At 45.1% G+C, this 27607-nt stretch overlaps 1 protein-coding gene across 2 annotated transcripts; it reads left to right on the top strand.

Annotated features, from left to right (window-relative positions):
- Positions 1 to 27607, top strand: SCN3B (sodium voltage-gated channel beta subunit 3). 2 transcript variants are annotated; one of them, XM_025356220.1, is made up of 7 exons: positions 1 to 383; positions 783 to 862; positions 9164 to 9327; positions 12197 to 12422; positions 16544 to 16682; positions 23244 to 23329; positions 23673 to 27607. In XM_025356220.1, the coding sequence occupies exons 2-6, from the start codon at positions 808 to 810 to the stop codon at positions 23305 to 23307; spliced, it is 648 nt and encodes a 215-aa protein (XP_025212005.1). In that variant the 5' UTR covers positions 1 to 383; positions 783 to 807; the 3' UTR covers positions 23308 to 23329; positions 23673 to 27607. The 2 variants fall into 2 exon arrangements, with proteins under 2 accessions (XP_025212005.1, XP_025212006.1); XM_025356221.1 differs by having other exon boundaries at positions 4 to 862.

Raw genomic sequence — 27607 nt, 5'->3', positions numbered from 1 at the left:
TGTCAGGGCTGACAGCACACACGGCCTGGGGGCCTAGAGAAGGGTTGCTGATCACCCGCCACCCGGGGTCGGGGCCCCGCACCATCCGGGGGCGAGCTCCCGGGAAGGGGCTCCCCCTCTACACCCACCCCCCCAACCTCTGACATCGCCGGCCGAACGAGAGCTGCCGCTTCCTTCCCGGCCCCGCTGCACCTCCCCGGGGAGCCGTGGGCGGGCGTGGACGGCACCGACGTGGAACGCGTTCTGTAGCCCAGACGGGCGGCCCCGGCGGCTTCGGTTGTGGGGACACGCCCAGCTGAAAAAGCGGTCAGGGTGGACGAAGCAGGAGCTGCGGGGCTCGGAGGATCCCAGTCCGAGTGCAGCAGATCCTGGGGAGGCGAGAGGTGAATCAACCTGGACCCTTCGACAGCCTGGCTGCTAGGCCAGCAGTGCGACTCCCTTCCGAGCTGAGCTTGCCCTGGACGCAAACGAGCGAGGCAGGGGCGCGAGTGGAAGCTGGAGTTCCGGGGTGGGCGGGGAGGCGACTGTCCGTGGTGCTGAGCGCCGGCGAGAGCGGGCGCGGAGCGGCTGATTATCTCCCTCGAAGTGGAGAGGTTCAGTGGGGTCGCTTTGGGTCCAAAGCCCCCGCCCGGCTCCAAAAGCCCCCAGGGCCTCTCCAGGCACCGGTGCTCGGCCCTTCCTTCGGTCAGAAAGTCGCCCCCTGGGGGCAGTTCGTCCCAAACGGTTTCCTCGAAAGAATCTGAGAGGGCGCAGTCCTTGACCGAGGGAATCTCTCTGTGTAGCCTCGGAAGCCGCCAGCCCCAGAAGATGCCTGCCTTCAACAGATTGTTTCCCCTGGTTTCTCTCGTGCTTATCTACTGGGGTAAGTACCAGCACCTCGCCATGCCGCATGCAGGTAACAGTAATAATGCTAACAATAACAACACATTGATGTCGTTGGTGACAGAAAAGAGCTCTGGCTGGCTTCCCTCTGTGCATATCTGCCAGACATGGAGATCGCAGGGGTTCCATGAGAGCTGGGATTTTGAGATTGGAAAGGCGCCTCACCACCGCCCTTTCCCGGTATTCTCCAACCTCCTTGGGTGATTCTTCCGCCCTGCCTCCAGTTTCCTGATCATTCCAAAGTATTTTTTCCCTTTCCCTTTGCTGAAAGGAAATGCAGTCACGTTCACGAACAAAAACCTCCTGTGTGGTTACATTTTATATCTCATCAAGGAGTCCATACTCCTGGAAAGCTTACTGGGTCTTCAAATTCGTTTCTGTATATTAAAAAATAAACAAACATGAAAGCTGGATGCATGAATTTTGAGAGTGAAAATACTTTAGTTGCTCATCATCTTCTTAATTTTAACAAGGAATGGGAAGAAAACAGGCTTCAGCCATTTACTGCTATATAGTAAATAGGCAACTGTGAAACGCATCTTTCTTTTTTTTGTTTGTTTGTTTGTTTATTTGTTTGCATGAACCTGTGGAACTAAGATGCTTTGGTGTTTGGGGAGGAGGGCTGGGTTTTTGCCTTCAAAGGTGGATAGATTATTGCTTGTCAGCTGTGAGAGACGGAGGTGACCTTCCCTCTCCAAATAAGGGAATCTTACACTTGGAACAGTAAAGACTGAGGAGAGTGTCAGAAACGGTCTTGGAGTGCCTGAATGTGTGTAAAGGGAGTTGAGTCTATATGATAATGTCTAATTGTGTGATTGAGACAATGTTTTACTGTATGTAAATATATTTCAGTGTCTGGATGTATGCATTAGCATGTGTCTGAGCATGTTAGTATAGACATCAGAATGCATGGGTGAGAGTATAGTAGTATGTGTATGGTGGGGGGTGGGGCGTCATAGTTCTGGGCATCTCTGCCTTGGTGTCTATGATTAGATCCTCAGATAAAATATAGGTTCTCTTCAGCAGATAGATTGCTTTACATGATCTTAGCTACCTTTCTCCATGCTAAAATCAATACCCAGGGTAATTGGGCACAATTGTACCCACCTGCCTCCCTGAAACGAGGCATGTGAGCTTATGTTCACGCCTGAACATGGTTGGCATGAAATTCATCCAGCCTATATGGTGGCAGACATGCTGATGGGAACTGCCTCTTTGCTTTAGTATTACTTTTTCAAGCCTCCAGGACTAACTCTAGCTGCCAGCATTATCTGGATTTTGCATGTGACCAGAGGCAGAGCCAAGCTTCCTGTCAAAATGCCTGATGAGACAGACTACTAGGAAGGTCGAGGAGGGAGGTAAAGTCAGCCCCAAGGGCAGACTCATCACCAGCCATCCCCAATAGAGTACCAGACCTGGAGACGGAGTAGCCATAATAGGTTGCCAATGATCTCACCTGCCTTGAAGATTAAGGCTGAAATTTTCTCAGAGGAGACTAAGGCTGGGGACAGGAGGCATAGAAGATGATAGCCTGGCCATATAAAAAGAATGTAGGTAGAGCTGAAGTTGTAGATAAGGGTTGGGGTGAGTCTCTGCAGAGACTTTCTTCCTAAACTCTAATCTAAGATTTTGAGATCCCTTTCTGAATTGCAGTGGAGGGAGAGAACATACTATCATCCAAGAATCTTTTAACTAGAACTTGTGCAACCTGCATTGGAGTCTCAATTTTGCCACTAGCTTACGATGTAACAACCTTAGAGTGCTATCTGGTTCTTTCTGTGTAATGTTTGGAAGTTGGCACGGGTGATATCTAACATCCTTTTTAGCTCCACAGACGAATGGTAGAGAAATCTTTGAAGAATATTGCTAGAATTGACAGAGTGCCCATCCCCTCCCCAACCCCAAAAAAACTTTGGAAGACGTGTACACAGTATGCCCATCTTTGCCCATTCTCAGTTTCTTTGCAACCTGAGTGTTGTCTCACCAAACTGAAAGGCTGTGGAAGGGAACGAGCAGTGGTTCAGGATACCTGGTTGTTACATGTAAGAAAAACAGCCTCCCTTCACCAGGCGCTGTGGCTCATGCCTGTAATCTCAACACTTTGGGAGGCTGCAGTGGGTGGATCACCTGAGGTCAGGAGTTCAAGACCAGCCTGGCCAACATGGCAAAACCCCATCTCTACTAAAAATACAAAAATCAGTCAGGCATGGTGGTGCACGCCTGTAATCCCAGCTACTGGGAGGCTGAGGCAGGAGGATTGCTTGAACCTGGGAAGCAGAGGTTGCAGTGAGCCAAGATAGTGCCACTGCACTCCAGCCTGGGCAACAGGGCGAGACTCCATCTCAAAAGAAAAAAAAAAAAAAGGAAAAAAAGAAAGAAAAACAGCCTCCCTTCACAGACACAATTTCATTTGATTTGTATGTAATTCCAATATTGGACAATGCTGGGTTAGATGCATTCCCCCTTCCAAAGTTGATTTTTTAATATGATATACAATATGAAGGGAAAGAGTCTTTCCATTTACTTTCTGCATGCATGGAAAAAAGTTTCCTTATTTCCTTTATTAAAGCATGTAATAATTTTTACTTTTTAAAGAGATTTTTTAAAAAAAATTAATACAGACAATGTGTCGCCATATTGCCCAGGCTGGTCTCTAACTCCTGGGCTCAAGTAATCCTCCTGCTTCAGCCTCCCATAGTTCTAGGATTATAGGCATGAGTCACCATGCCCAGCCTTTGAAAAAATAAATAAATAAAACCCTATACTTGCCTGTGCATCACAGTTTACAAAGTAATTTTCAATACATTGCTTGTTTCGGTCCTCATATCTCTCCCCAAGGTAGTCAGGGGAAAGAGTGTTCTTTCCAGTTTAGAGGTGAGAAAATGAGCTCAGTATAGGGAAAGGACTTGCTAGAGAACCTTGTTTTCTGATTTCAGTCTTCCAGTGCTCCTTCCAGCACCTCTCATGGACACAATCACCAGGAGGGCACCTGTCCTCCCATTTCTCTTCTGAGCTACCATCCCATCCCTCCCCTACACCATCACCTGTCCTAGGGCCTCACCTACTAGCACCTAGTACCTTCTCTGCCCTTCCTCTCCAGGCCTGCCATTCTAGTTGCCCTGTGCATTAGGGAGTGTTTTCCTCTCTTCCCCTACTGGTCCTTCATGCATCCTATTCAAGACCCTAAGTGACCAGCTAAACTGGCAGACCAAGTCACGTCAGGGTGTCAGAATCTAAAAATAACTTCATTTATTACCCCTTTTTGGAAATTGTTTATATTCTAATCAAATTTTTCATTATCTCAGTGCAAAGGAAAGCATTTTAGAGCAATCTTAGAAGGAAAAATTTGGCAATGTCCAAAGAAGAGAAAGATTTGAGGGCCTCAGAGAAGTTGGTTCATAATACTTTATTATCCACCTATGATAGATGGATGCTACTCCTTAGTGAAATATGATCATTATTAATACATCACGGTTTTCTTTCTCATACATTTCTTCATTATTATTATGGAAATTGAAGAGAAGAACAAAGGTCAAATGATTTGGTCAACATTATTCCAAGAGTTTGTTACTTTTAGTCAGCAATGTAGGTTGAGCTCCTGCCATATTTACAGCCTTCTTTGAATACCTAAAGGGCTTCATAGAAACAAAGACAGTGGTGGGCCGGGCACGGTGGCTCACATCTGTAATCCCAGCACTTTGGGAGGCCAAGGTGGGTGGATCACCTGAGGTCAGAAGTTTGAGACTAGCCTGGCAAACATAGTGAAACCCCATCTTTACTAAGAATACAAAAATTAGCCAGGCGTGATGGTGGGCACCCGTAATCCCAGGTACTCAGGAGGCTGAGGCAGGAGAATTGTTTGAACCCAGGAGACGGAGGTTGTGGTAAGCCGAGATCGTGCCATTGCACTCCAGCCTGGGCAACAAGAGCAAAACTCCATCAAAAGAAAGAAGGAAAGAAGGAAGGAAGGAAGGAGAAAGAAAAAGAAAGAAAAGAAAGAAAGAAAGAGAGAAAGAGAGAAAGGAAGGAAGGAAGGAAGGAGAAAGAAAGAAGAGAGAAAGAAAGAAAGAGAGAGAGAGAAAGAGACAAAGAAAGAAAAGAAGAGAAAGAGAAAGAGAAAGGCAGTGGTGTGCTGAAGACTCAAGGGATGGAGAAACAGATGTTACCTCTTGAAGCAAGGAGCAGCAAGTCATACTGCACAAGGCAAGCAAACAGAGGTGGGGAGACTTTGTGGCCATTTTTCAATGTACTCTCCAGGATCACATGAGCAGAGTTCTCATGCCCTGAAACTGGATTTTGACTAGGAGGGAAGCAGTGGGACTTGCTCTATGATGATACCTTGGATTATTGTTACCTTAGGGGCAACCCAGAAAGGAGAGGGGCTACCCCACTTGCTGCCATATCCCAATTGCCATCCTGACTGCCTTCCCTCCATTAACTATAAATGAACTAACTGTGCTTCTATCTCTGCCATCCCATCTACTTGTTCCCTAGAGCACATCACCTCTCACCTAATCAAAGATGTTAATCCAGAAAATCATTTTCTTTCATTTCTTTCATTTCATTTCTTTCAAACATCACCAGCTCTACTGTCATCTTCACCCAAACAAAATCGTCTTCCAATCCGATCCCTGTACCAGGCCTCTTAACTGTTTTGATTCCACCCTTGTGTCTTTCACTTCATCAGTTTATTCCCAATGCAGCATCAGATCATATGATCTTGCACAAATCAGATCCCATCATTCTTCCTCTCAGAACCTTCTGCTGCTCCTATGTTACTCTAAGCAAATGCCAAGGTTGTCACATGACCAATAAGACCTGCCGCGATCTGGCCCTGCCCATCCCTCCCACTACTTCATCCCCTTCTATTCTTACTTTGTTTGCCGTAATTTCCACATTGGGCTGTTTGCTGTCTGTTGAGCACAACAAACACACTCCTTTGGGCCCCTTAAGCCCTTGAGTAGCAATTTCCTGTGTTTGACATGCCTTCACACAGATGTATATAGCTTATACCCTCATTTCTTTTCTTCAGTGCCTGCTCAATGATACCTTCTCAGAAAGGCCATCCTCCAATGATCCTGTGAACACGCTGTCTCCTGTACCGTTTTGTTTTTTCTCACAGAACTTTTTACCATTTAATGTTACTGTTTTCCCTCTACCTCCACTAGAATGTAGGCTCCATAAAACAGGGATTCTTCTATTTTGTTTTCTGGTGTATTCGTCGTACCTAGAATAATGCCTGGCACCCAGAAGGTACTCAGTATATTTGTGAAATAAACAAAGGATAGAATAACATGAATAATGACATTTGTACAAAGCGTGTTCATGTAAATTAAGCCATAGAACTCTCATGACAAACCTACTAGAGAGATGTAATTTTCAGAATTATGTTGATGAATAAACTGAGTCTCAGAGAGATCACATAGTACATCAAACCCAGCTCTTCAGTTGTCAAATTCTATCTTCACCTTGCCTCTATAATTGTAACTGTGCATTCCTTGAGACTTCTTACTCCACTTCTGAGTTTGTCAACATGAAATGAATGAATTTATCTTTGCCAGCTCTCATTAAATATGAATGTGCCTCAAGTTTCCATGCTACATGGAGTTCCTGCTACATACCCTCTACCCCTCTGCCCACTCACAAACTTTTGCACAAACCACATTTCCTTTTTGTTCAATCAGCTCTATAATCAATACTTCAAACTCATCACATGCCGAAGATGTTTCTGATCAGTTCTCCCTAGATGTGGGCCCCCTCTCCATTAAAGTGGCTCACCATCTGCAGAAGCACTAGGCCCTCTAGAAGACTGTCAGATAAGACTTGCCCAGCTTGCTGGAGAGTTGAAAACCCAATTAAATTTATTTTACCTGGATTTTTAAAACTTTAAGTTAATTATGGTGCCACTCGTTTTTAAACTCTATATTTTAAAATGAAATACACTGCCTTCTAAGTCAATCAAACACAGTTTTTGGACTCAAAATTCATTTATGTCAGTGTCATGTTAAGCTCTAAATAAAACCGTCCCCTGCTTTTAGGAGAGAGCGCTCTGCCAGGAGATGAACAGGCTGACCATTAACAGTGGACTAGTTTTTAAATGTCAGTGTGTAATATTTCTCTTTTTCTGGGGGTTCTGTTTTTATTATTAATTCACGAAAAAATAGCATCAGAAGGGATCTTCAAAGTCTAATTCTAATTCTAATGTAAGAATCCGTGGTGGCCAACTTTTTTTTTTTTTTTTTTTTTAAGAGATAGGGTCTTACTCTGTCAGCCAGTATGGAGTGCAGTGGTGCCATCATAGCTCATTGCAACCTCAAACTCCTGGGCTCGAGCAATCTTCTTACCTCCTGAGTGGCTGGGACTACAGTTGTGTGCTTTCATGTTTGCCTAATTTTTATTTTATTTTATTTTTGTAGACTCAGAGGTCTCACTATGTTGCCCAGGCTGGTCTCGGACCCCTGACATCAAGCAGTCCTCCCACCTTAGCCTCCTAAAGTGCTGGGATTACAGGTGTGAGACACAGCACCTGGCCTCCTCTTACTTTCAAATATCCCAAACAATGCTGTGTACACTCTCTTACCATTCAGTTATTTGCATTTGTGAACAGCTCTAAAACCAGCAAATTCTTTTTTTATTGCATTAAACTTACTTTTTTCTTATAACTTTTAGGGTTGCGCAGAATCATATTTCTCTTCCACCTGCCAGCCTTCAAATATTTGAAGACAGATATGTTCTGTGTCCAAGCTAAGCAACTCAAGTCCTCCCATTTGTTCCTCACCAGACTTTATCTCCAGACCCTTCACCATCTCCTTCACCTCTGGGCATGCACTCTTTGAACAACTTCCTTTTTTAAAATATGACATCCTGAACTGATCGTAATAGTCCAGATTTGTTCCAAAAGCAGTGCCAAGAAGCTACGCCTCCTTCCTCCTGCACACTGTACATCTGTTAATGCAGCCCACATTTGCACATGTTTTGCTGGCAGCCTTGTCCCACTCAAGTTATTCTGAATTATCAAGCTGATATACTTGCCTCCTTTTAAAAAGCAGACTTCAAGTTTCCAGAGGGCAGAAACACCAAGTCTAGACCTCTGTGTGGCATGCAAAGTGTCCCACAGTCTGACCCCCTCCAGATTTTAACTTGCCTCACTATACTCCTCTGCATAGACCATTGCTCCAGCCTAGTGGTCCGCTCGCCATTTTCTTCACTGCTGCTCCAACCTCCACCATGTGTCAGAATTACCTACAGTTTTCATGCAACACAGATATAATTACATCTCTCCATGGCTTTAAAACATTTGATACCTCACACTGGAAGGGACACACAGCGGTCTTCACAGCGTGGGTCCTGTCTACCTTTCTAGCCTCATGTTTCACCATCCTTCTCTTCCTTTCTCCCCAGGCCAGCTGGGAGTAACTAACTGCCTGTCTTCTGTGAGCAGAACATAGCATGAGTGTGTTACTTGCTGTGGTCAGGTTTAATCCCTGGTTAGGAATTGTGTTCCCTATTAGGTTATAAACGCACGTAGGGCATAGTTAGTGTTTTATTCATCTTCGCATCTCTAGTCTAGCATCAGACCTGGCAGAGAGTGGATTTTTTTTTTTTTTTTTGAGACGGAGTCTCGCTCTGTCGCCCGGGCTGGAGTGCAGTGGCCGGATCTCAGCTCACTGCAAGCTCCGCCTCCCAGGTTCACGCCATTCTCCTGCCTCAGCCTCCTGAGTAGCTGGGACTACAGGCGCCCGCCACCTCGCCCGGCTAGTTTTTGTATTTTTTAGTAGAGACGGGGTTTCACCGTGTTAGCCAGGATGGTCTCGATCTCTTGACCTCGTGATCCGCCCGTCTCGGCCTCCCAAAGTGCTGGGATTACAGGCTTGAGCCACCGCGCCCGGCCCAGAGAGTGGATTGTAATGAATGGTAGGGGAATGAAGGGGGATGGATGGTCGCTGGGTAGGCGCATGCCCGGTCTCCCACTTGGGCTGTAAGACTTAGAGGGCAGGGCTCAAGTGTAATTTACTATGCTGCATCTCCACTGCCTCCGGGGAAAGGATTTCAGTCAATGTCTGCATTGGAGGTCTAGGCCTCCAATGTGTACCTGTTCTGAGCCTGTACACTCAGGGAGCGCAGGTGAGGGTGTAGACACGTGCACGTGACTTTTTTCAAGTTCGCCTCATGACTCTTCCTTCTCTGTCTCTCCTCCCTCCCTCCTTCTTCTCCAATGCCTCTCTCCTGTGCCCCTCCCCCCCACCTGCTGTTCCTTCCCTGTCACCCGTCCTCTCTGCAGCCAGTGTCTGCTTCCCCGTGTGTGTGGAAGTGCCCTCGGAGACGGAGGCTGTGCAGGGCAACCCCATGAAGCTGCGCTGCATCTCCTGCATGAAGAGAGAGGAGGTGGAGGCCACCACGGTGGTGGAATGGTTCTACAGGCCCGAGGGCGGTAAAGATTTCCTTGTATGTTAGACTGCTGACTCTGGCCTTTCTTCTGCTGGCCTCTGCCGTTCCCAGCCTGGCTCCTGACAGTCTGGGGGATGCCGAGCTAGCAAACACTGGCTCTTTCTCTTTCAAACACTGACAGCTCCTCAGCAGATAACTGACAGCCTTAGTGAAGCCCCAGCTTGTTTGAAAGAAAGGGCACTGGGCCAGCTGCAAGCACCCTTGATTATAGGCTGGAGGAAGCAGAGGAAAGAGATAAGCCATAAAGCCTACTATGTGATAGGCACCTTGACAGGCGTTTTGCAGGTGTTTTCATCTAATCTTCTGTGCCATCCTATTATATGCATTAAATTAATAAATAAATGGGAATAACACAAAGCATCATTATGTGAAATAACAAAGGTTAGCTCCTTTAACTCCTACAGTCCTAGTGAAATAGGAAAGACAGGGATGACCAAGAGTGATCCAAGGGTGATATTCACCCGGGACACCCAGTACAGCCACATCAGCGAATAAATTATTTTAGACAGTTCTCTCATGGATACTTGCTGTGCCAAGTCTCCTAAGTGGCTGAACCCCCAGACTTATCCGTGATTTGGAAACTGAGAGATTCACTCCTGGCAGAGCAGGGAGTCTTCCAGATTCTGCTCCTGCACCATGGCCAATGTCAGTTCTGGTTGGTTGGTGCCAGTGGCAAAGTGGTTGTCATATATATATACACACACACACACACATGCGCGCACACACACACGTATATATGTATGTATGTATATATTCTCTCTCTCTCTCTTTCTCTCTCTCTCTCTCTCTCTCTCTCAAAGGAGTCTCCCTTTGTCACCCAGCTGGAGTGCAGTGGCATGATCTCACTCACTGCAATCTCCACCTCCCAGGTTCAAGCGATTCTCCCACCTCAGCCTCCCCAGTAGCTGGGACTACAGGCATGCACCACCATGCCCGGCTAATTTTTGTATTTTTAGTACAGAAAGAGTTTTGCGATGTTAGCCAGGCTGGTCACTCCTGGCCTCAGATGATCCACCCACCTTGGCCTCCCAAAGTGCTGGGATTCCAGGCGTGGGCCACCGCACCTGGTCGGTTGTCATATATTTTGAATACCACCTTAGAGATGACCATTATTTACTCCTTCACTGACTCTGGAGCCAGGTCGCCTGGGTTTGATTCTTGACTTCACACTTATTAACTCTGTGTCTTTGGACATGTTGGTCAACCTTTCTGTGCCTCGGTTTCCTCATTTTTAAAGTGGGGATATAAAGCAGAGCCAAGTTATAGGGCTGTTACCAGGACTCATGAGCTATAATTTTTAATGCATTAAAAATAGTTTCTGGAATATAGTAAGCACTATGTTAAGTGTTTGCTAGAGAAAAGATAGACACAGAAATGAGGAAACTGAGGTTCAAAGAAGTTTAATTAATAACTAAGACAGCTTAGACTCGAGCCAGGTGGTCTAACAGCAGATACAAGGCCCTTTTTATGGCACTGCTTTGCCTTCCTGGGAGCAAGTTTCTCCTTCACAAAGATTTGTAACGGAGACAACAGAAGGGTGAAACTGGGTTTAGCTTGCTCTTCTTTCTCACTATCCTAAAGCCGAACTCATTTCTGACTCTAGCTTCTATGTGCCATTCTGATGTAAATTTGCTACAGTCAGGTGCCAAGACTGGGACCAGCGGAGACTTCCCAGAGCCTGGCTCAGGTTTGACAGTGACACGTCAATGAAGCTGCAACTGAGGCTAGCCCCCAGCTGCAGGAGGCTGGATGGCTTGGCCAGATGCAAAGGCCCCCAGGGACTTCAGGCCTGGTCATGTACCACTGATAGCTGCCACTGATAGATGCTTCCAGGTCTGCCCAAAGTGAGGTGGATCAGAAGGAGAAGAAGAAAATGAAAAATAAAATGATGACAGCAAAAACAGCCATGGAAGTCCAGAGCAAGGCTGTCTCATAGAAATGTGTGTGATTGTGGCAACCTTCTCTGTCTATGCTGTGCGATACAGTGGCCACCGGCCACATGTGGCTATGAATAATTGAAATGTGGCCAGTGCCATGGAGGAACTGAGTTTTACATTTTATTTAATATCTAAGAAATTGAATTTAAGTAGCTACCTGTGGCTAGTGGAGACTAGAATAGTCAGCACAGCTATAGAGAGAGAGAAAAAAAAGGTGTATTATGTCAGAGGGTGGAAGTGTTGAGGAAAGAAATTTAAAAGATGAGATTTCAGTTAAAGTTCAGTCCAAAGCAAAAGATGTGACGTGTGCCTCTCTGGTGATGGCTCTCTGCTCATCTGCCATGCTTCAGCATCCTGGGCCCCCTTCCTGTGGCCTGGCCCAGCCTGTCCCACAGCCCCTGATGAGTACCAGCACAGAGAGTCCAGTTTTAAAGCCAAGGCTTTCACATGTCTTTATTACTAATGAATCTGCCTGTCTTGCTGTCTCTACCTTGTTCTCTTGCTGGTGGCCCTGGACACCTCTTACTCTCTTGTTCTCTCCTTCTGTCTCTTTCCAATCCTGTCTTTCTCTCAATGTCCGCCTCCTGGGCTCCCATACCCTTCTCCCGCCTGCCTTTGTTCTCCCTCTTTCCACCGCTTTTTTTTCTGCCGAGCTTCTTCCTGCACACCCCTGGCTGCCTCTGTCTTCACCACGTCCACATGCGCTGATGCTTGCTGCCTCTGCCTGTCCTTCCCTGTCTTTGCTCCCTTCCCTACCCTCCTCTGTGCCTCTTCATCCCACCCCCACATTCTGGGTCTGCTGGTGACATTGTTCCCTCTCTTCCCTGTCCATGCACAATTCTGCTCCTTTTCTCTGCCCTGTCCGTAACTCAGCTTTCTCCTGCCATCTCCTCTCCTGGCCCTACCCTCGTCTGCTCCTCTATTTGCAGATCTACGAGTATCGGAATGGCCACCAGGAGGTAGAGAGCCCCTTTCAGGGGCGCCTGCAGTGGAATGGCAGCAAGGACCTGCAGGACGTGTCCATCACTGTGCTCAACGTCACTCTGAACGACTCTGGCCTCTACACCTGCAATGTGTCCCGGGAGTTTGAGTTTGAGGCACATCGGCCCTTTGTGAAGACGACGCGGCTGATCCCCCTAAGAGTCACCGAGGAGGGTGAGGCTGAGGCACAGGGTCTCTAGGGCGTCCTGCTCTCTGTGGACAGGGAAGGGTAGGACAGCAGTTTTCCACATGAGTGAGGCCCTTAAAGAGTGCAAAAACCTGTGTATTTGGAATGATGACATCTACAAATGTCACCATTGACCCATCTTCCTCTGGTGGCCAGCTTCCTGTAAACCGCCCAAGCAGCTTGTCTTTCTGTGCCTTTCCTCAAAGCAGAAAGGCTTGGAGATGATAGAATGAGCTCTTCCTGGTCCCGGAGAAAGAGGCTAGCCTCCATGAGGCCTAAAGCTACTGATTCAGCTAGGCCTTCTTCTCTGGCCTATGTTGAATCCCTGACTCAGTGGGCTCAGAGAAATCTCATGAGGTTACCTCGAAGTCATCTCTCCTTCTGCCTGGAGGCAATACATGCCTCCAAGCCAGGGGTTCTCAAACATTAGCAAACCTCAAAATCTCCTGCAGGGCTTTCTGGAAGCCAGCCTTTCTGCTTTTGTCGGTGGAGCCTGAGCGTTTGCATTGCGTGACACGCTGCCTGGCAGGCAGTGCTGCTTGCTGGGACCACACTTTGAGAACCTCTCTCTAAACCAAAGTTTGACAATCTTTTCTTCTTTTGTCTTGCTTCACAGTAATCACATGTGCCACCCCTTCCCCATCTGTGGCATCTCTTATTACATAGTTCATTCTCTGCTGGGAGAAGGGGACAGGTCAATAGCTCTCTAGCCTTGTTTAAAATCTTTGGACTCCTACAGCTAGTTCCGTGTTCGTGCGTGGGAAGGCCTTTCAGCAGCCTAACTCAGGTGTTTCTGTTGCAACCGGAGTCCTGCATCCTGAGCGGGGAGTTCCAGCCTTTCTCAGTCTATCTCCAGCATTATCACTGCTGGTGAGCCGGCCAAAGCGTGGGGCATGAAAGAAAAGATCAAGTTAAAGACAGGGCTCTTCTTAGAAAAAAGGATCCAGGAATCCTAACCTCCAGGCCACAGGTTTATTCATTTTTTATCATGTCGTTGTGATAAAAATAATGAAGCAAAGTTTCAGTCCTCAGAGTGAATGAACGAACGGGTCAGACGATATGACTAAAATGGAAGGTAGGTCAATTCTGAAAGTGCAGAAGGACTCTCAGGGCTCCTAAATTCAGACCCGATGAGTCACTTCCCTGCTCTGAGCCCCGCTGCTCTGGTGTGAAATGAAGGGGTGGGCCAGGGGCTCTCTAAGGTACTCCCCTGTTCTGAAGTTCCTTTAGCCCCCGTTTGTTACACGCCTTTCCTCCCGGGGTGGGGCCCTGGCGCCCTCTCCTGGTCACCGTCTGGAACTTTCGGTTGGTGCCTGCCAGACCCTAGCACAGTGTCCAACTGTCTCCACCTCTGCTCGCTCAGGCTTTTGGCTCCAGAGACCCTCGTGCATAGCTGGTGGGAAGTGTGGCAAGGCTGAGCTAGTTCGTCTGCCAGGCACCAGAGCAAGCCTCGGGTAAAAACAGAAGGAAAAACAAGTTTATTATCAGAGCCACAGAGCCTCGTGGATGGTCGGGTGTGAAGGAAGCGTGGATATCATTTATTTAATCCAGAGCCTCTGGATAAAGGGCAGACATCAGACTTGCCCACATTGGCTTCCTCCAAATGTAGACACCTCTGCAGCACCCTTGCAGGTGTGAGATCGGCAGGGGTGAGTGAGGTCATATGCGAGTTGAATGACTCCCCAGGTGATTGGAGGGCGCAGCTCTGGTGCCCCTCATTTTGTGGCTGGGAGAAGAGTTCTCTGCAAGAGCAAGGGGCTTGCTCAGGGACATGAAGCAAATTAGCACTGGAAGCAGGACGAAAATCCAGATTGTTTGCCTATCCTGCGGGCTTTCTTTCCACTGCTGCTTTTCCCGCCGCCACCACCCCCACCACCTGCCACTTTTTCTTTTTTCTTTCCTTTTTTTGCCTCTGTGACATCAGATACTCCCTGCCCTCATCTTGCTCAGAGCTACGCACCCCTCCCCCACCATGACACCTGCCCACCAACCCCACATGTCCTCCATTCCTGTGGTCCTAGAAGGTCTCCCTGGTTCTCTTTGTTCAAGTTGGGTTTGTTCTGGCATAGGCTGTCACCTCCTGGCCCTAAGGCAGAAACCTGAGGCCTCTTCACCTAGAGGTAACTAAAAATACTGAGGACAGCTTCCTGTATTGCCATTTGTGGGATACTGCATTTTGAAAGAGAAAGCATGCTTTAAGCCAAACAAATCATAAATAATGCACCAGGTGGTAGCAAGCCAATGAGACGTTTGAGCTGTACGGCATTCTCACGTGCCTCACACTGCATCTATAACCTCTGGCTCCAGCTGGAAACCTGGATGATCCTGGAGCCTTTGGACTGCTTTCTGGGCTGAAAGTTATGGCAGGCTGTGCTGTACTCTTAACAACCAAGGATTTGGGGGTGACTTAGATCCAATGGACAACTGCAGATCATAAATCTGACTTGCTGTTGAGAGCTGGCAAGGGGAGAGGCGGCTGCAACATTCCTCCCAGTAGCAAGGCGTAGATATATCAGGATATCTGCCATGTAGTATGTTTTCATGTTCCTTTTTGTTGATCATGAAACAAATAAGATAATCTTTATTTTCACTCATTCAGTAAGTACTTATTGAGCACTTTAAATATTCTAAGATTTACACAGCAGGCAGATAATCCAGAAATAAATATGTTCTCAATAAGCACACAGTCCACAGAAAAGAAAGATCAACACAATACAACTCTTATAACAGATGGATGAGAAAAGTGCATGGAGGCCGGGCGCAGTGGCTCACGCCTATAATCCCAGCACTTTGGGAGGCCAATGCTGGAGGATCACCTGAGGTCAGGAGTTCAAGACCAGCCCGGCCAACATGGTGAAACTCCATCTCTACTAAAAGTATAAAAAATTAGCTGGGCGTGGTGGTGGGCGCCCGTAATGTCAGCTACTTGGGAAACTGAGGCAGGAGAATTGCTTGAACCTTGGAGGGGGAGATTTCAGTGAGCCGAGATCATGCCATTGCATTCCAACCTGGGTGATAAGAGAGAAGCTCCATCTAAAAAAAAAAAAGAAAGAAAGAAAAGAAAAGTACATGGAGAAGGTTGTGAATAGCTCTGCATGAGAAGTTGGGGATGGTTTCACAAAGGGTGGGACCTCATAGGAATCTAGAACTACTGGGAGACTGCAAAGCAGGAGAGGATATTAGCACAGAACTAGCCACAGGTGAGAGACACAATCCAGGAAGAGGGAAGAGGAAGAAAAGTTCACAGATTCTAACATACCACAGTGTGTAGCAGTTTTTTCTGGCCAACCAAATGGAAATGACGTAAGAAAGCCTGGATTGTGAAGGCCCTTGCATGTCATGTGAACAGAGTTGGGACTTCATCGTGAGGGCAGTGTGGAGCATTGAAGAGTTTTCAGCAGGGAAATGGCAGGATCCTAACTGTTTCAAATGTACAGCCCTGGGGACAATGTGGTTGATACACTAAATCCTCCAATATTGATGTTTGGTTTTGGGATGACCTGGAAGGTCTTGTTTCTAACCCAGACTTGTAGAGAACATGCGCATATCACATGGAGGCTGTCTGTGTTGGCCCTGAATGAGTTTTCCAATGCTCTCTCCCCAGGAATACCACCTTCCACCATCGGCAGCTCAAAAGACAGAGGCAGCTGAAATAAGGCATGTTCCTTACATCTGTGTAGACTTTTAATCTCACAAGACGTTCTGAAATACATTAGATAATGTAATATTCACAAACCCCTGACTGGTGTTATTATCCTCATCCTACAAACTAAGAAACTGAGTCTCAAGTAAGGGAAAATGTTGTTTACATACCTGTAAATAGCAAAATGGAGAGCCAGCTCTAGATAGCTCACTTTGAGGCCAAGATTCCTTCCACTGCTCTGCTGCTTCTTCCAGGCATCCCACTCCCTCTTCCCTGGCTCCTGAGCAACCGACGACAGCCAGTGAGAAAGCCAATGGTGGGAGAGTCAGGATTTGGAATTCCTTTGACATCTTCTTGAGTTTCTTTACTCAGTCTTTATTTAAGCTGTATTTTAAAATATGGCTCCAATGACGGCCCTAGGTTTGCTGGTCTTACATATTCTGAGCCTCATTCTCTTTCTTTCAGCCGGAGAGGACTTCACCTCTGTGGTCTCAGAAATCATGATGTACATCCTTCTGGTCTTCCTCACTTTGTGGCTGCTCATTGAGATGATATATTGCTACAGAAAGGTCTCAAAAGCCGAAGAGGCAGCCCAAGAAAACGCGTAAGTTCAGAGATGCCAAAGTAATAATGAAAGCTAGCACCCTCAGAATGCTTGCTCTCACAGGTGAGGTGCTAAGCAGTTTACATTCATCCTCCACCCTCTTCCTGATCGCTACTTAAGAGATAGGCACCATTATTATACCCATTTTACAGATGAGAACACTGAATTTGGGAGCAAACTCTCCCAAATTCATTTTTCTCATCTGTAAAATGTAAGGCAAACTCTTAATTCAAATATCGTCCATGCCTATGTCCTGAATGGTATTGCCTAGGTTTTCTTCTAGGGTTTTTATGGTTTTAGGTCTAACATTTAAGTCTCTAATCCATCTTGAATTAATTTTTGTATAAAGAGTAAGGAAGGGATCCAGTTTCAGCTTTCTACTTATGGCTAGCCAGTTTTCCCAGCACCATTTATTAAATAGGGAATCCTTTCCCCATTTCTTGTTTTTGTCAGGTTTGTCAAAGATCAGATGGTTGTAGAAGTGTGGTATTATTTCTGAGGACTCTGTTCTGTTCCATTGGTCTATATCTCTGTTTTGGTACCAGTACCATGCTGTTTTGGTTACTGTAGCCTTGTAGTATAGTTTGAAGTCAGGTAGCGTGATGCCTCCAGCTTTGTTCTTTTGTCTTAGGATTGTCTTGGCAATGCAGGCTCTTTTTTGGTTCCATATGAACTTTAAAGTAGTTTTTTCCTATTCTGTGAAGAAAGTCATTGGTAGCTTAATGGGGATGGCATTGAATGTATAAATTACTTTGGACAGTATGGCCATTTTCACGATATTGATTCTTCCTATCCATGAGCATGGAATGTTCTTCCATTTGTTTGTGTCCTCTTTTATTTCACTGAGCAGTGGTTTGTAGTTCTCCTTGAAGAGGTCCTTCACATCCCTTGTAAGTTGGATTGCTAGGTATTTTATTCTCTTTGAAGCAATCGTGAATGGGAGTTCATTCATGATTTGGCTCTGTTTGTCTGTTATTGGTGTATAAGAATGCATGTGATTTTTGCACATTGATTTTGTATCCTGAGACTTTGCTGAAGTTGCTTAAGGAGATTTTGGGCTGAGATGATGGGGTTTTCTAAATATGCAATCATGTCATCAGCAAACAGGGACAATTTGACTTCATCTTTTCCTAATTGAATACCCTTTATTTGTTTCTCTTGCCTGAGTGCCCTAGCCAGAACTTCCAATACTATGTTGAAATATCACTTAAGAAATATTAAACATTTGCTTAATTCAAACATCACTTAAGAAACAAAGCGATGTTTGAATTCAGGCCTGCTGATTCTTGGCCAGCACACTTAACCACTAAGGCAAAGACCATCAGCTGCTACCACAACTCATTAAAGTAATATTATTATATCTGGGCATGGTGGCTGTCATGCCTGTAGTCTCAGCATTTTGGGAGGCTGAGGCAGGAGGATCACCTGAAGTCAGGAGTTCAAGACTAGCCTGACCAACATGGTGAAATCCTGTCTCTACTAAAAGTATAAAAAATTAGCAGGGCATGGTGGCACATTCCCATAATCCCAGCTATTCAGAAGGCTGAGGCAGGAGAATCACTTGAACCCGGGAGGCAGAGGTTGCAGTGAGCCAAGATTGTGCCACTGCACTCCAGCCTGGGCGACAGAGCAAGACTCCATTTCAAAAAACAACAACAATAAAAATCCAAAAACACAACAAAAAAGTAACATTATTATAACCATTCTATAAATGCCAAGCAGTCTCATAGCAGCTTACAAGGCACACAGATAGTGAGAGGAGAGGCTGAGATTTGAACCCAGGTCTCTCTAGTCCTAATGTTCATGCTCTTTCTATCACGTTTAACTGTTTGCTTTATACCATGGAGCTCCTCAGGTCATCTGGGCACTGCCCTTTGCTAGCAAAGGAGCTCCAGGCAACATTTTCTTTCCCCTAAAGCCTGGTAGTGCTTAGATGTCCTGAGTGGGGACTCTAATCCTCTAATGTCCAGCCTGTACCTCAGCCATTTGCTCTGAGACTGTAGTCACTTGAGGGTGAGCATATTTGAGAAATGATGGGGTCTGTAAGAGCAAAGAGTCTTAAGAGATCATGCTGGCTGGTTATCTGGGGAAGGGAAAGATAGAAAAAGCCCACAGATTTCTAGCAACATTGCTGAGGCAAACCCTAAAAAGTCTAAGCTATTACCAGTTAGAAATGTTTGATAAAGAAAGCATCATTTTGGCTGGGAGCAGTGGCTCTTGCCTGTAATCCCAGCACTTTGGGAGGCTGAGGTGGGCATATCAGGAGGTCAGGAGATGGAGACCATCCTGGCTAACATGGTGAAACCCCGTCTCTACTAAAAATACAAAAAATTAGCTGGGCGTGGTGGCAGGTGCCTGTAGTCCCAGCTACTCAGGAGGCTGAGGCGGGAGAATGGCATGAACCTGGGAGGCAGTGTTTGCAGTGAGCTGAGATTGTGGCACTGCCCTCCCGCCTGGGCGACAGAACAAGATTCAGTCTCGAAAAAAAAAAAAGCATCATTTTGCATGATCTCTCTGATCTTAGGGAAGTAAAACATTACAAATGACTGAATATAAGGAGAGAAAGAAGCGTGCTGCTGAGGGAGGCAGCAATTCCTGGTGACTTCAGTGCTTGGATTTTAGTGCTTGGATAGGAAGAACCTACAACTGGGCCTGCACAAGAAACAGAGTTGGAACCGAGGCCCTCCGCAGAGCCAGAATCCTCAGAAGGTTACGACTCACATAAAGGGTAGTCCAGAAAATTATCAGCCCACCAGCCCAGGGAAAACTTAGCCATCTTGGCCTAACTCCAAGTAGAAAAATAAAGATTCTTGAGAATTAGTAACCACAAACCTGCTCTCGCAATGTCTGAGATTTCAATATATACTATCCACATGACCCAGGAACCTCTGAGCTGAGAAATGCAGTAAAAATTAGTCCCCGGCCAGTGATAACGATGAATGTCTCATAGAAGGAAATGAAAGCCATTCTGAAGGAACTCACTCTCAGCCAAGGCCTAGTAGGACTCCCCAGAGAGAGCACTGCTGGAGCTGACTTCATAGTCCAGTCCAAAACTAAAAGACACGGCGAAAAGTCATCTAGCATGAGCAAGAGTGAAAAATGGCAGGATTGAATCCCAGGAGCTTTAGACACAAGAAGGACCCAACAAAATATAAAAAATAAGCTTGCCCGGTACAGTAGCTCACGCCTGTAATCCCAGCACTTTAGGAGGCAGAGGAGGGAGGATTGACTGAGTCCAGGAGTTCAAGACCAGCCTGGCCAACATGGAGAGGTCCCATCTCTACAAAAAATTTAAAAAAAAAAACAGCTAGGTGTAGTGGCGCATACCAGTGGTGTCGGCTGCTCAGGAGGCTGAGGTGGGAGGATCTATTGAGCTCAGGAGTTTGAGGCTGCAGGGAGCCGTGATTGCAGCACTGCCGTCTAGCCTGGGTGACAGAGCGAGGCCTGTCTCAGAAATAAACAAATAATAAAAATAAGCTTGTTTAAATAGTTAGAGCAATAAAAGAAAAAGCCAAAAGCATAAGAATAGAGTAAATTTCTCAGATACAAGAACAGGCAGATTTGAATAGAAACAAACAAAATAATCTGGAATTGAACAATATAGCCAATAAAATTTAAAACTCAATGGATTGGTTCTACAGAAGATTAGATACTGATAACCAGAAGATCAATGTGAGAAAGTTCTACAGACTGAAGAACAGAGATGGGAAAAGATGAACCATGACAAAGAAATCTAAAGGAAACAAAATGGGAAGGTGTATCAGAATAGAACAGAGACACTGGGCACAGTGGCTCACACCTGTAATCCCAGCATTTTAGGAGGCCGAGGCAGGCAGATCATGAGGTCAGGAGATCGAGACCATCCTAGCCAACATGGTGAAACCCTGTCTCTGCTAAAAGTACAAAAATTAGCTGGGCATGGTGGTGCATGCCTGTAATCCCAGTTACTCAGGAAGCTGAGGCAGGAGAATCCCTTGAACCCAGGAGGTGGAGGTTGCAGTGAGCCAAGATCACGCCACTGCACTCCTGGAGACAGAGTGAGACTCTGTCTCAAAAAAAAAAAAAAAAAAAAAAAACTAGAACAGAGAAGGGAGGAGAGACAGTGTTCAGAGACAGAGCGGCTAAGGGAAGGATGACTCTTCAGATTCAAGATGCATAATATACTCTGAGCAGAATAAATAAAATATATCTACACCTAAACACCAAGCATCTTTAAAGTGATAAATGGCAGCCTATAGCAAATATCATCTATGTGTTGAAACCTCAAATGCCTGTAATATCAGGAACATATCAAGGAGACTACCTCTCCCTGTTTCTATCAATATTGTATCGGAAATCCTAGGTGAAGACCAACTAAATACAAGGAAGAAAAAGACTTGGAAAGGAAGAAACTAAATGATCATTATTTATACCTACTATTTACATAGGATACCTAAGAGAATCTACAAAAATACTATTAGGACTAGGAAGAACGTTCCACAAAATTGTTGATAGAAATCAAAATATAAAAATCACCTGTATTCCAGCAACAAATTTAGTAACATATTTAAATATTTAAAATATTAAAATGCTTTTAAAGTTACAATAGCAACAAGTACTCTCCAGTTTCTGGGATAAATTTGACAAAAATATACGAGACACTTAAAGAAAAAGTTACAAACCTTTACTGAAAGACTTTAAATGTAACTAGATGGAGAATAAAACCTCAAAAGTGTAAACAATTTTCTCCCAAATTAATCTTCAAATTCAATGAAATTCCAATCCAAATGCCCATTAGATTTCTCAAAGAACTTAATAAACTGATCTTAAAAGTCACATGAAAGGCTAAGTGACCAAAAATAGTCTAAACCAAGGGATAGCCAGATAATACGTGTTTTAGGCTTTGCAGGCTCCACAGGTCCCTGTCACGTATTGTTCTTCTATTTGTTTGCAAATAACTGTCCTTAGCTCTTAGGCCATAATTTGCCCACCCTTGGTCTAAACCATTTCAAAGAAAGAGCAGTAAATTTGCAAGAGGTTGGTAGGATTTGTCTTATCAGAGACAAAGGTTTATTTTATTTTATTTTATTTTAATTTTTTTGAGATGGAGTCTTGCTCTGTTGCCCAGGCTGGAGTGCAGTGGTGTGATCTTGGCTCACTGCAAGCTCCGCCTCCCGGGTTCACGCCATTCTCCTGCCTCAGCCTCCCGAGTAGCTGGGACTACAGGCGCCCACCACCATGCCCGGCTAATTTTTTGTATTTTTTTAGTAGAGATGGGATTTCACCATGTTAGCCAGGATAGTCTTGATCTCCTGACCTCGTGATGCGCCTGCCTCAGCCTCCCAAAGTGCTGGGATTACAGGCATGAGCCACTGCGCCCGGCCAGATGAAGGTTTCTTACAGAGCTATCAGAATACAGAGTTTGTGATACTGCACAGGCATACGAAGTGGACAAACAAAAAGCCCCTAATCAGGTTAATGCATGTAGGAAAACCTGATATGTGAGACAGATGATGTTATAATCATTGAAGGAAGAATGAACTGCCCAGTAAGTGGTCCAGGAAAAATTCCTAATCTATATAGAAACAAACAAAGAAAAACACAAAACAAAATTAGATTCCCCATCTCTCATACTAAACCAAAATAAATTGTCAGGGGATTTAAACTCAAAGTAAAAGTCAAACTTGAAAATTTCATTAAGGGAATATAAGAGAATATCTTTATCACCTTGCAATAGAGAAAATTTCCCAAATAAAATACAAAAGGCACAAATCCAAGAGGAAAAATAATTTTGATTACATTATATGTAAAGAATCAGCTGTTCATTAGAAGACTCCATAAGCAAAATTCATAGACAAACAAGAGACTGGGAGAAATTGTCAAAACGTGAAACCATCAAAGAAAAATCAATGTGAAAAAGATAAAGATCTCAGAAGAACTGGAAAGCAAATGAACAGTCAAATTTCAGAAGTAGAAACCCAAATAGCCTATAAACATGTGAAACAACTATAAAATATAATTTCACAGCTGTCATTTTGACCAACATTTAATTTTATTTTATTTTTGAGACATGGTCTCACTGTTGCCAGGCCGGAGTGCAGTGGCGTAATCATGGCCTCAACCTCCCAGGCTCAGGTGATCCTCCCACCTTAGCCTCACAAGTAGCTGGGACTACAGGCACGTGCCACCATGCCAGGCTAGTTTTTTGTATTTTTTGTACAGACAGGGTTTCGCTATGTTGCCCAGGCTTGAACCCTTGGGCTCAAGCAATTTTCCTGCCTTGGCCTCCCAAAGTGCTGGGATTAGAGGCATGAGCCTTGGCCAACATATTAATCTAACTAAATGCTGAAGACAACATGGATAAATGAGAAGCTATACACTCCTGGTGGGTGTTCATATACATATATGGGGGAAATGATTATTTTAATCTGCAGAAAAGCTTGTTTTTCTCTTGGGAAACACAGCAGAAGGAAATGCAGAGTTGTTCTATAGATCCTTGCTCCTGTGCCCTGCTCCTTCCCCCTCTTGTGTTCCCACCCCAGGCACTGAAGCTCTGATTCCCTTTCCCTGTGTCCTCTATAGGTCTGACTACCTTGCCATCCCATCTGAGAACAAGGAGAACTCTGCAGTACCAGTGGAGGAATAGAACAGGAGCAGTGTGACATGAGGTGACCTACAGGAACATGGGAGGGGAAGGCAGATGTGGATGGCAGATTGTACAAGTGACTTCGTTGCCCACAACTGAAGTGACTTTACATTTAGTCCCTTAGGTCACTGTCTACCCTGCCTGGGGTCCCTGCCCTCAGGGTAATTCTTTAAGCCACAAAGCTCTGTATGATGTCAGTGCTTCAGAAGGGAACTGCTTTGGCCTGAGGGTCGAGGCAACCTGAACTTACCCATGGTAACAGAGGCATAGGATTCTCCAACTCCCTTCTTTGGTCAAAGAATTTTGGGGCTGGGCTGGGCTGAACTGGGTGGGAAATTCTCAGTGAGTTATTTTGTCTTTGGTAGGTGGCCTGAACACCTGAGGGACTGGACATCCCATGTTCAGCAATGTCAGTGGCATCAGGAGGGTGCCCCAAGGGCCCCATTGCATCCCTTCATGCATCCATCCTTCTATTCATTCATCCATACATCCACCTGCCTCTGAGCTTTCACCTCTGACTTCCTAACTCCATCAGACCTCTACGTACCATAAGACTCTGCCAGAACCGAGAAGCCAACATTTCTACATAGACTCAACCTCACCCTGTCCTAGTTTTCCAACAAGACACTCCAAAGCCAACTGGATTTCTCCCCTGTGCTCCAAATGACTTTGTACAAGTGCTGGAGTTAGCACCTCCCTCTGCCCTTAACTGGCTGGAACTGGTTCATTCTCCATTACTGCAAGAGAATGGATGTCTTAATAGAAGGAAGCAGGAGTGATTAGTTCGGGTTACAGCAAAAGTGTGTCATGAACTTGGATTCCTTGAAGTCAGTTTTGTCAAGTTCATGGCCCACTTTGCTACAGCATCAGAGTGAAGCATGCCTGTCTAGGTTCTCCAGTGACAGAAAGATCCTGAAGCATGGACTAACATGCTTTCTGGAGCTTAATTCTCCTGAGCTAGATCCTGATGGGTCTCTAAGCTACCCTCCAAGAAGACAAGGACAGGAGACTTGGGAAGGACCAATGGTAATTTAAGTGGCTCTTCAAAAGTCATGCAACATGTTTCTGAACATGTTCTTGATCCTACTGCGAGAATGTATGTGTGCCCTCCCTGTGAGCACACTACCTGGGCATTAGGACTGAAATTCCTGAGTTCTTCCTCTCAAAATTTCTGTGCCACCAGTATTATTCCTCATTTTACAAATAGGAGGCAACTAAGACTCATACAGGGCTAACTGAATAAGAGGCTTAAGAGGATAAACTGGAGCAGAAATAAGCCTTAGGTGCTGCCCAGTTTACACTTCCTGGGATGGATTTTTTTGTTTGTTTTGTTTTGTTTTTTGTTTGAGATGGAGCCTCTGTCACCTAGGCTAGAGTGCAGTGGTGTGATCTCAGCTCACTGCAACCTCTGTCTCTTGGGTTCAAGCAATTCTCATCCTCAGCCTCTCCAGTAGCTGTGATTACAGGCATGCACCACCACGCCTGGCTAAATTTTGCATTTTTAGTACAGACAGGGTTTCACTATGTTGGCCAGGCTAGTCTCGAACTCCTGACCTCAAATGACCCACCCACCTCAGCCTCCCAAAGTACTGGGATTACAGGCGTGAGGCACTGTGCCCAGTGGATAACTTTGTTTCTGGAAAGACTGACATTGGACTTGTCTACGGCAATGCTTCTTTCACAAGCACACACTGGGCTGAGGTCACCTCTGATAGATTCAGATTACTAGAAATTGGCCAAAAGAGCAGAGAGAAGAACATGAGGTAGACTTAAAGAACTTCCTTTATGTAAAGATTTGTGAAATACCCTCCAGAAAGAGAGTGCATCTGAGAATGATATTTAAACTAAGAAAAATGTTTAGTCTGAGATGAATCATGAGCAAATAAGTGGTGTGAGAGGGAAGGGATGGGTAGGTGGTTTCCAAATACTTCACTTATGAATGCATAATTTTCCGATTTTTTCCCCTAGCTTTTGAGGGAGCAGAGAAACTGGAAAAAATTTTAGTCGATATCTCGTGTTTCATTTTAACTGAGTGACAGGTCCAAGTGTGACCTCCTTCAGCACCTAGGGACAAGAGAGGGCAAAGATGCTTTACAGAATGTAAGAAGATGAAGGTGACTGGGATTCAGTGAGAGAGAAGTCCCTCAGATCTGGGACCTCCCTTTATAGGGAAAGACCATATTCCATTGGTTTAGAGCTTTACTTTAAAAGCTCATTTTTTTTTTTCATTCTTCCATCCCTAGGAGAGTACTTAAAACCAGACTTTTTTTTTTTTTTTTTTTTGAGACAGAGCCTCACTCTGTCTTCCAGGCTAGAGTGCAGTGGCGCAATCTCAGATCACTGCAGCCTCAACTGCCCCAGGTTTAAGCAATCCTCCCACCTCAGCCCCCAGGTAACTGGGACTACAGGCATGCACCACTATGCCTGGCTAATTTTTGTATTTTTTGTAGAGACAGGGGTCTTGCCATGTTGCCCAGGCTGATCTTGAACTCCTGGGCTCAAGCAATCCGCCAGCCGCAGCCTCTCAAAGCACTGGGATTACAGGCATGAGCAACCGTGCCTGGTCCCAAACTAGACCGTTAACACATTAAAGAGTCTGATTTTGTTGAAGAAAATATTTGCAATAAATTCAAGACTCTTCTTATTGGTAATTTTCCACACAGTCCCTCTGAAATTAGGTAGAGAATATAGATCTTTTTAACTTTGTAGTTAGGAAAATTGGCCTTAGTGTGACATTTTTCCAGTGCATAGCTCGTGGATACCACAGCTTGCGGTAGTAGCAAGATACTTACTATCACTGCGTTTTCCTCAGTGTTCCAATAGCTCTTGTATCTAAGTTGAAACAGGCAGTATGCATGATTGCCTTTTTCTCTTCTTTTTTAAAAAACCCAACTCAGATGCTGCTTGCATGGCTTTTAATGAAGCTGAATGGTACCTATCACTTATTTATCCTTGACAGGTTATCTTCCACACTCTTTCTAACTTCTCCATTCTTCCCATTCTTGACACTTTCATTAGAACTATATGGTTTACAAAGTATTTTCACTTAACTATTTTATTTCTTCTCTATAACTGGTCCTTTGAGGTCAATATTATGAATACTCACATTACAAAAGAAGAAACTGAGGCTCTCTGAGGTTAAGTAGCTTTACTAAATTATAAGGAAACCTAGCTGGTAGGTAGACAGCAAGAATCCAGGTCTTCTGACTCCTCTTTCAGTTCTCTTTCCACTTAGACCATAGCTGCTTCATTTTCTTATTTTTTAGCTTCCATCTAACCATTGCCTTTCTTGCCTGTCCTAATGTTCTCCATCTTCTCTCACCCCTAATCCCACTCACTGCTTCTCTACTACTTTGCTTTTTGGTGGATGCTAGCAATGTGCTTTGAGAGTCGGTCCTATTTTGGTTCTCTTTCTAGTTGGTTTGTGCATCATTATTTCTCCTGAATTGCAACGAAACTCCTTCCTGGGAGATTTGATCATGACTGTAAATCAACAAGGTACTGTGATCACCAGCCTACTTCCAATCTCCACCCACCTCCCTGTCTCTTCCCATAATCTTATAAAAGACCCAGACTAGATGTGTGTTTCTCTGGAAGCTTTATCTGGCCTGATGTTGCTTATTAAAGGGCTTAGAAGAGTTCTCAAGGGCTATTATTATCACTTTGGAAACCCCATCTGTTGTCTTGGTGCTGGATATTTCCCATGTCTGATCCTCGGTAACACAATTCACTAAAGGCCAAGCTTGGCTCAGTCTGATTTTCCCGTTCTTACTGCTTCACAGCCATGAATGTGATTGCTCAATCCAGTTGGCCCCAAGAGCACCTTGCCCTGTTGACCTTCACTGTCACCTCAGTCTTGAATCAGAGCCTCAACCTCAAACACTCCTTGCCTGTCCCTACCCCAGCCTTTATTCTCACCACTTGTTTAATGGCATGCCCCTTTAGTTTCTCCATTCCCAAACACCCACACACTCAGACTTCCTTCTCAGTTGCAGGTTTCTCCTTAGATGTTCACCTAGAAATATTACTAGGAAAGTCACTTTTCAAAGCAGGAATATGCTGGGAAGTGTGAAGAGCAGTGCATGGTTAAGAGACAGCAGCTCCCTCCTCTCTCCCCAAAATTATTGGATCAAAACAAGAAATTCCACCCATCTCAGAATCTGTGAGTCCTCCTCACATAAATCTGAGGGAAAAGGCTGTGCCATTTCATCTTTGCAGGAAGAAAGAGAAGCAAGAGCTAGACACACTTCAGAATATATCTTAGTTTGTCCTTTCCCAATTTAACATGAAAATGAAAAAA

Source organism: Theropithecus gelada, chromosome 14 (assembly GCF_003255815.1).
Source record: "Theropithecus gelada isolate Dixy chromosome 14, Tgel_1.0, whole genome shotgun sequence".
In the NCBI taxonomy this organism is placed as follows: Eukaryota; Metazoa; Chordata; class Mammalia; order Primates; family Cercopithecidae; genus Theropithecus; species Theropithecus gelada.
Note: the sequence above shows the minus strand (reverse complement) of the source record. Positions and strands in the feature narration are given on the sequence as shown.

Bases quoted from the DNA above. Each gene is read 5' to 3' on its own strand.
- SCN3B (XM_025356220.1), top strand. From the start codon at position 808: ATGCCTGCCTTCAACAGATTGTTTCCCCTGGTTTCTCTCGTGCTTATC. The intron at 863-9,163 runs GTAAGTACCAGC...TCCTCTCTGCAG, and splicing joins TCTCGTGCTTATCTACTGGG to CCAGTGTCTGCTTCCCCGTG. The intron at 12,423-16,543 runs GTGAGGCTGAGG...TCTTTCTTTCAG, and splicing joins CCTAAGAGTCACCGAGGAGG to CCGGAGAGGACTTCACCTCT.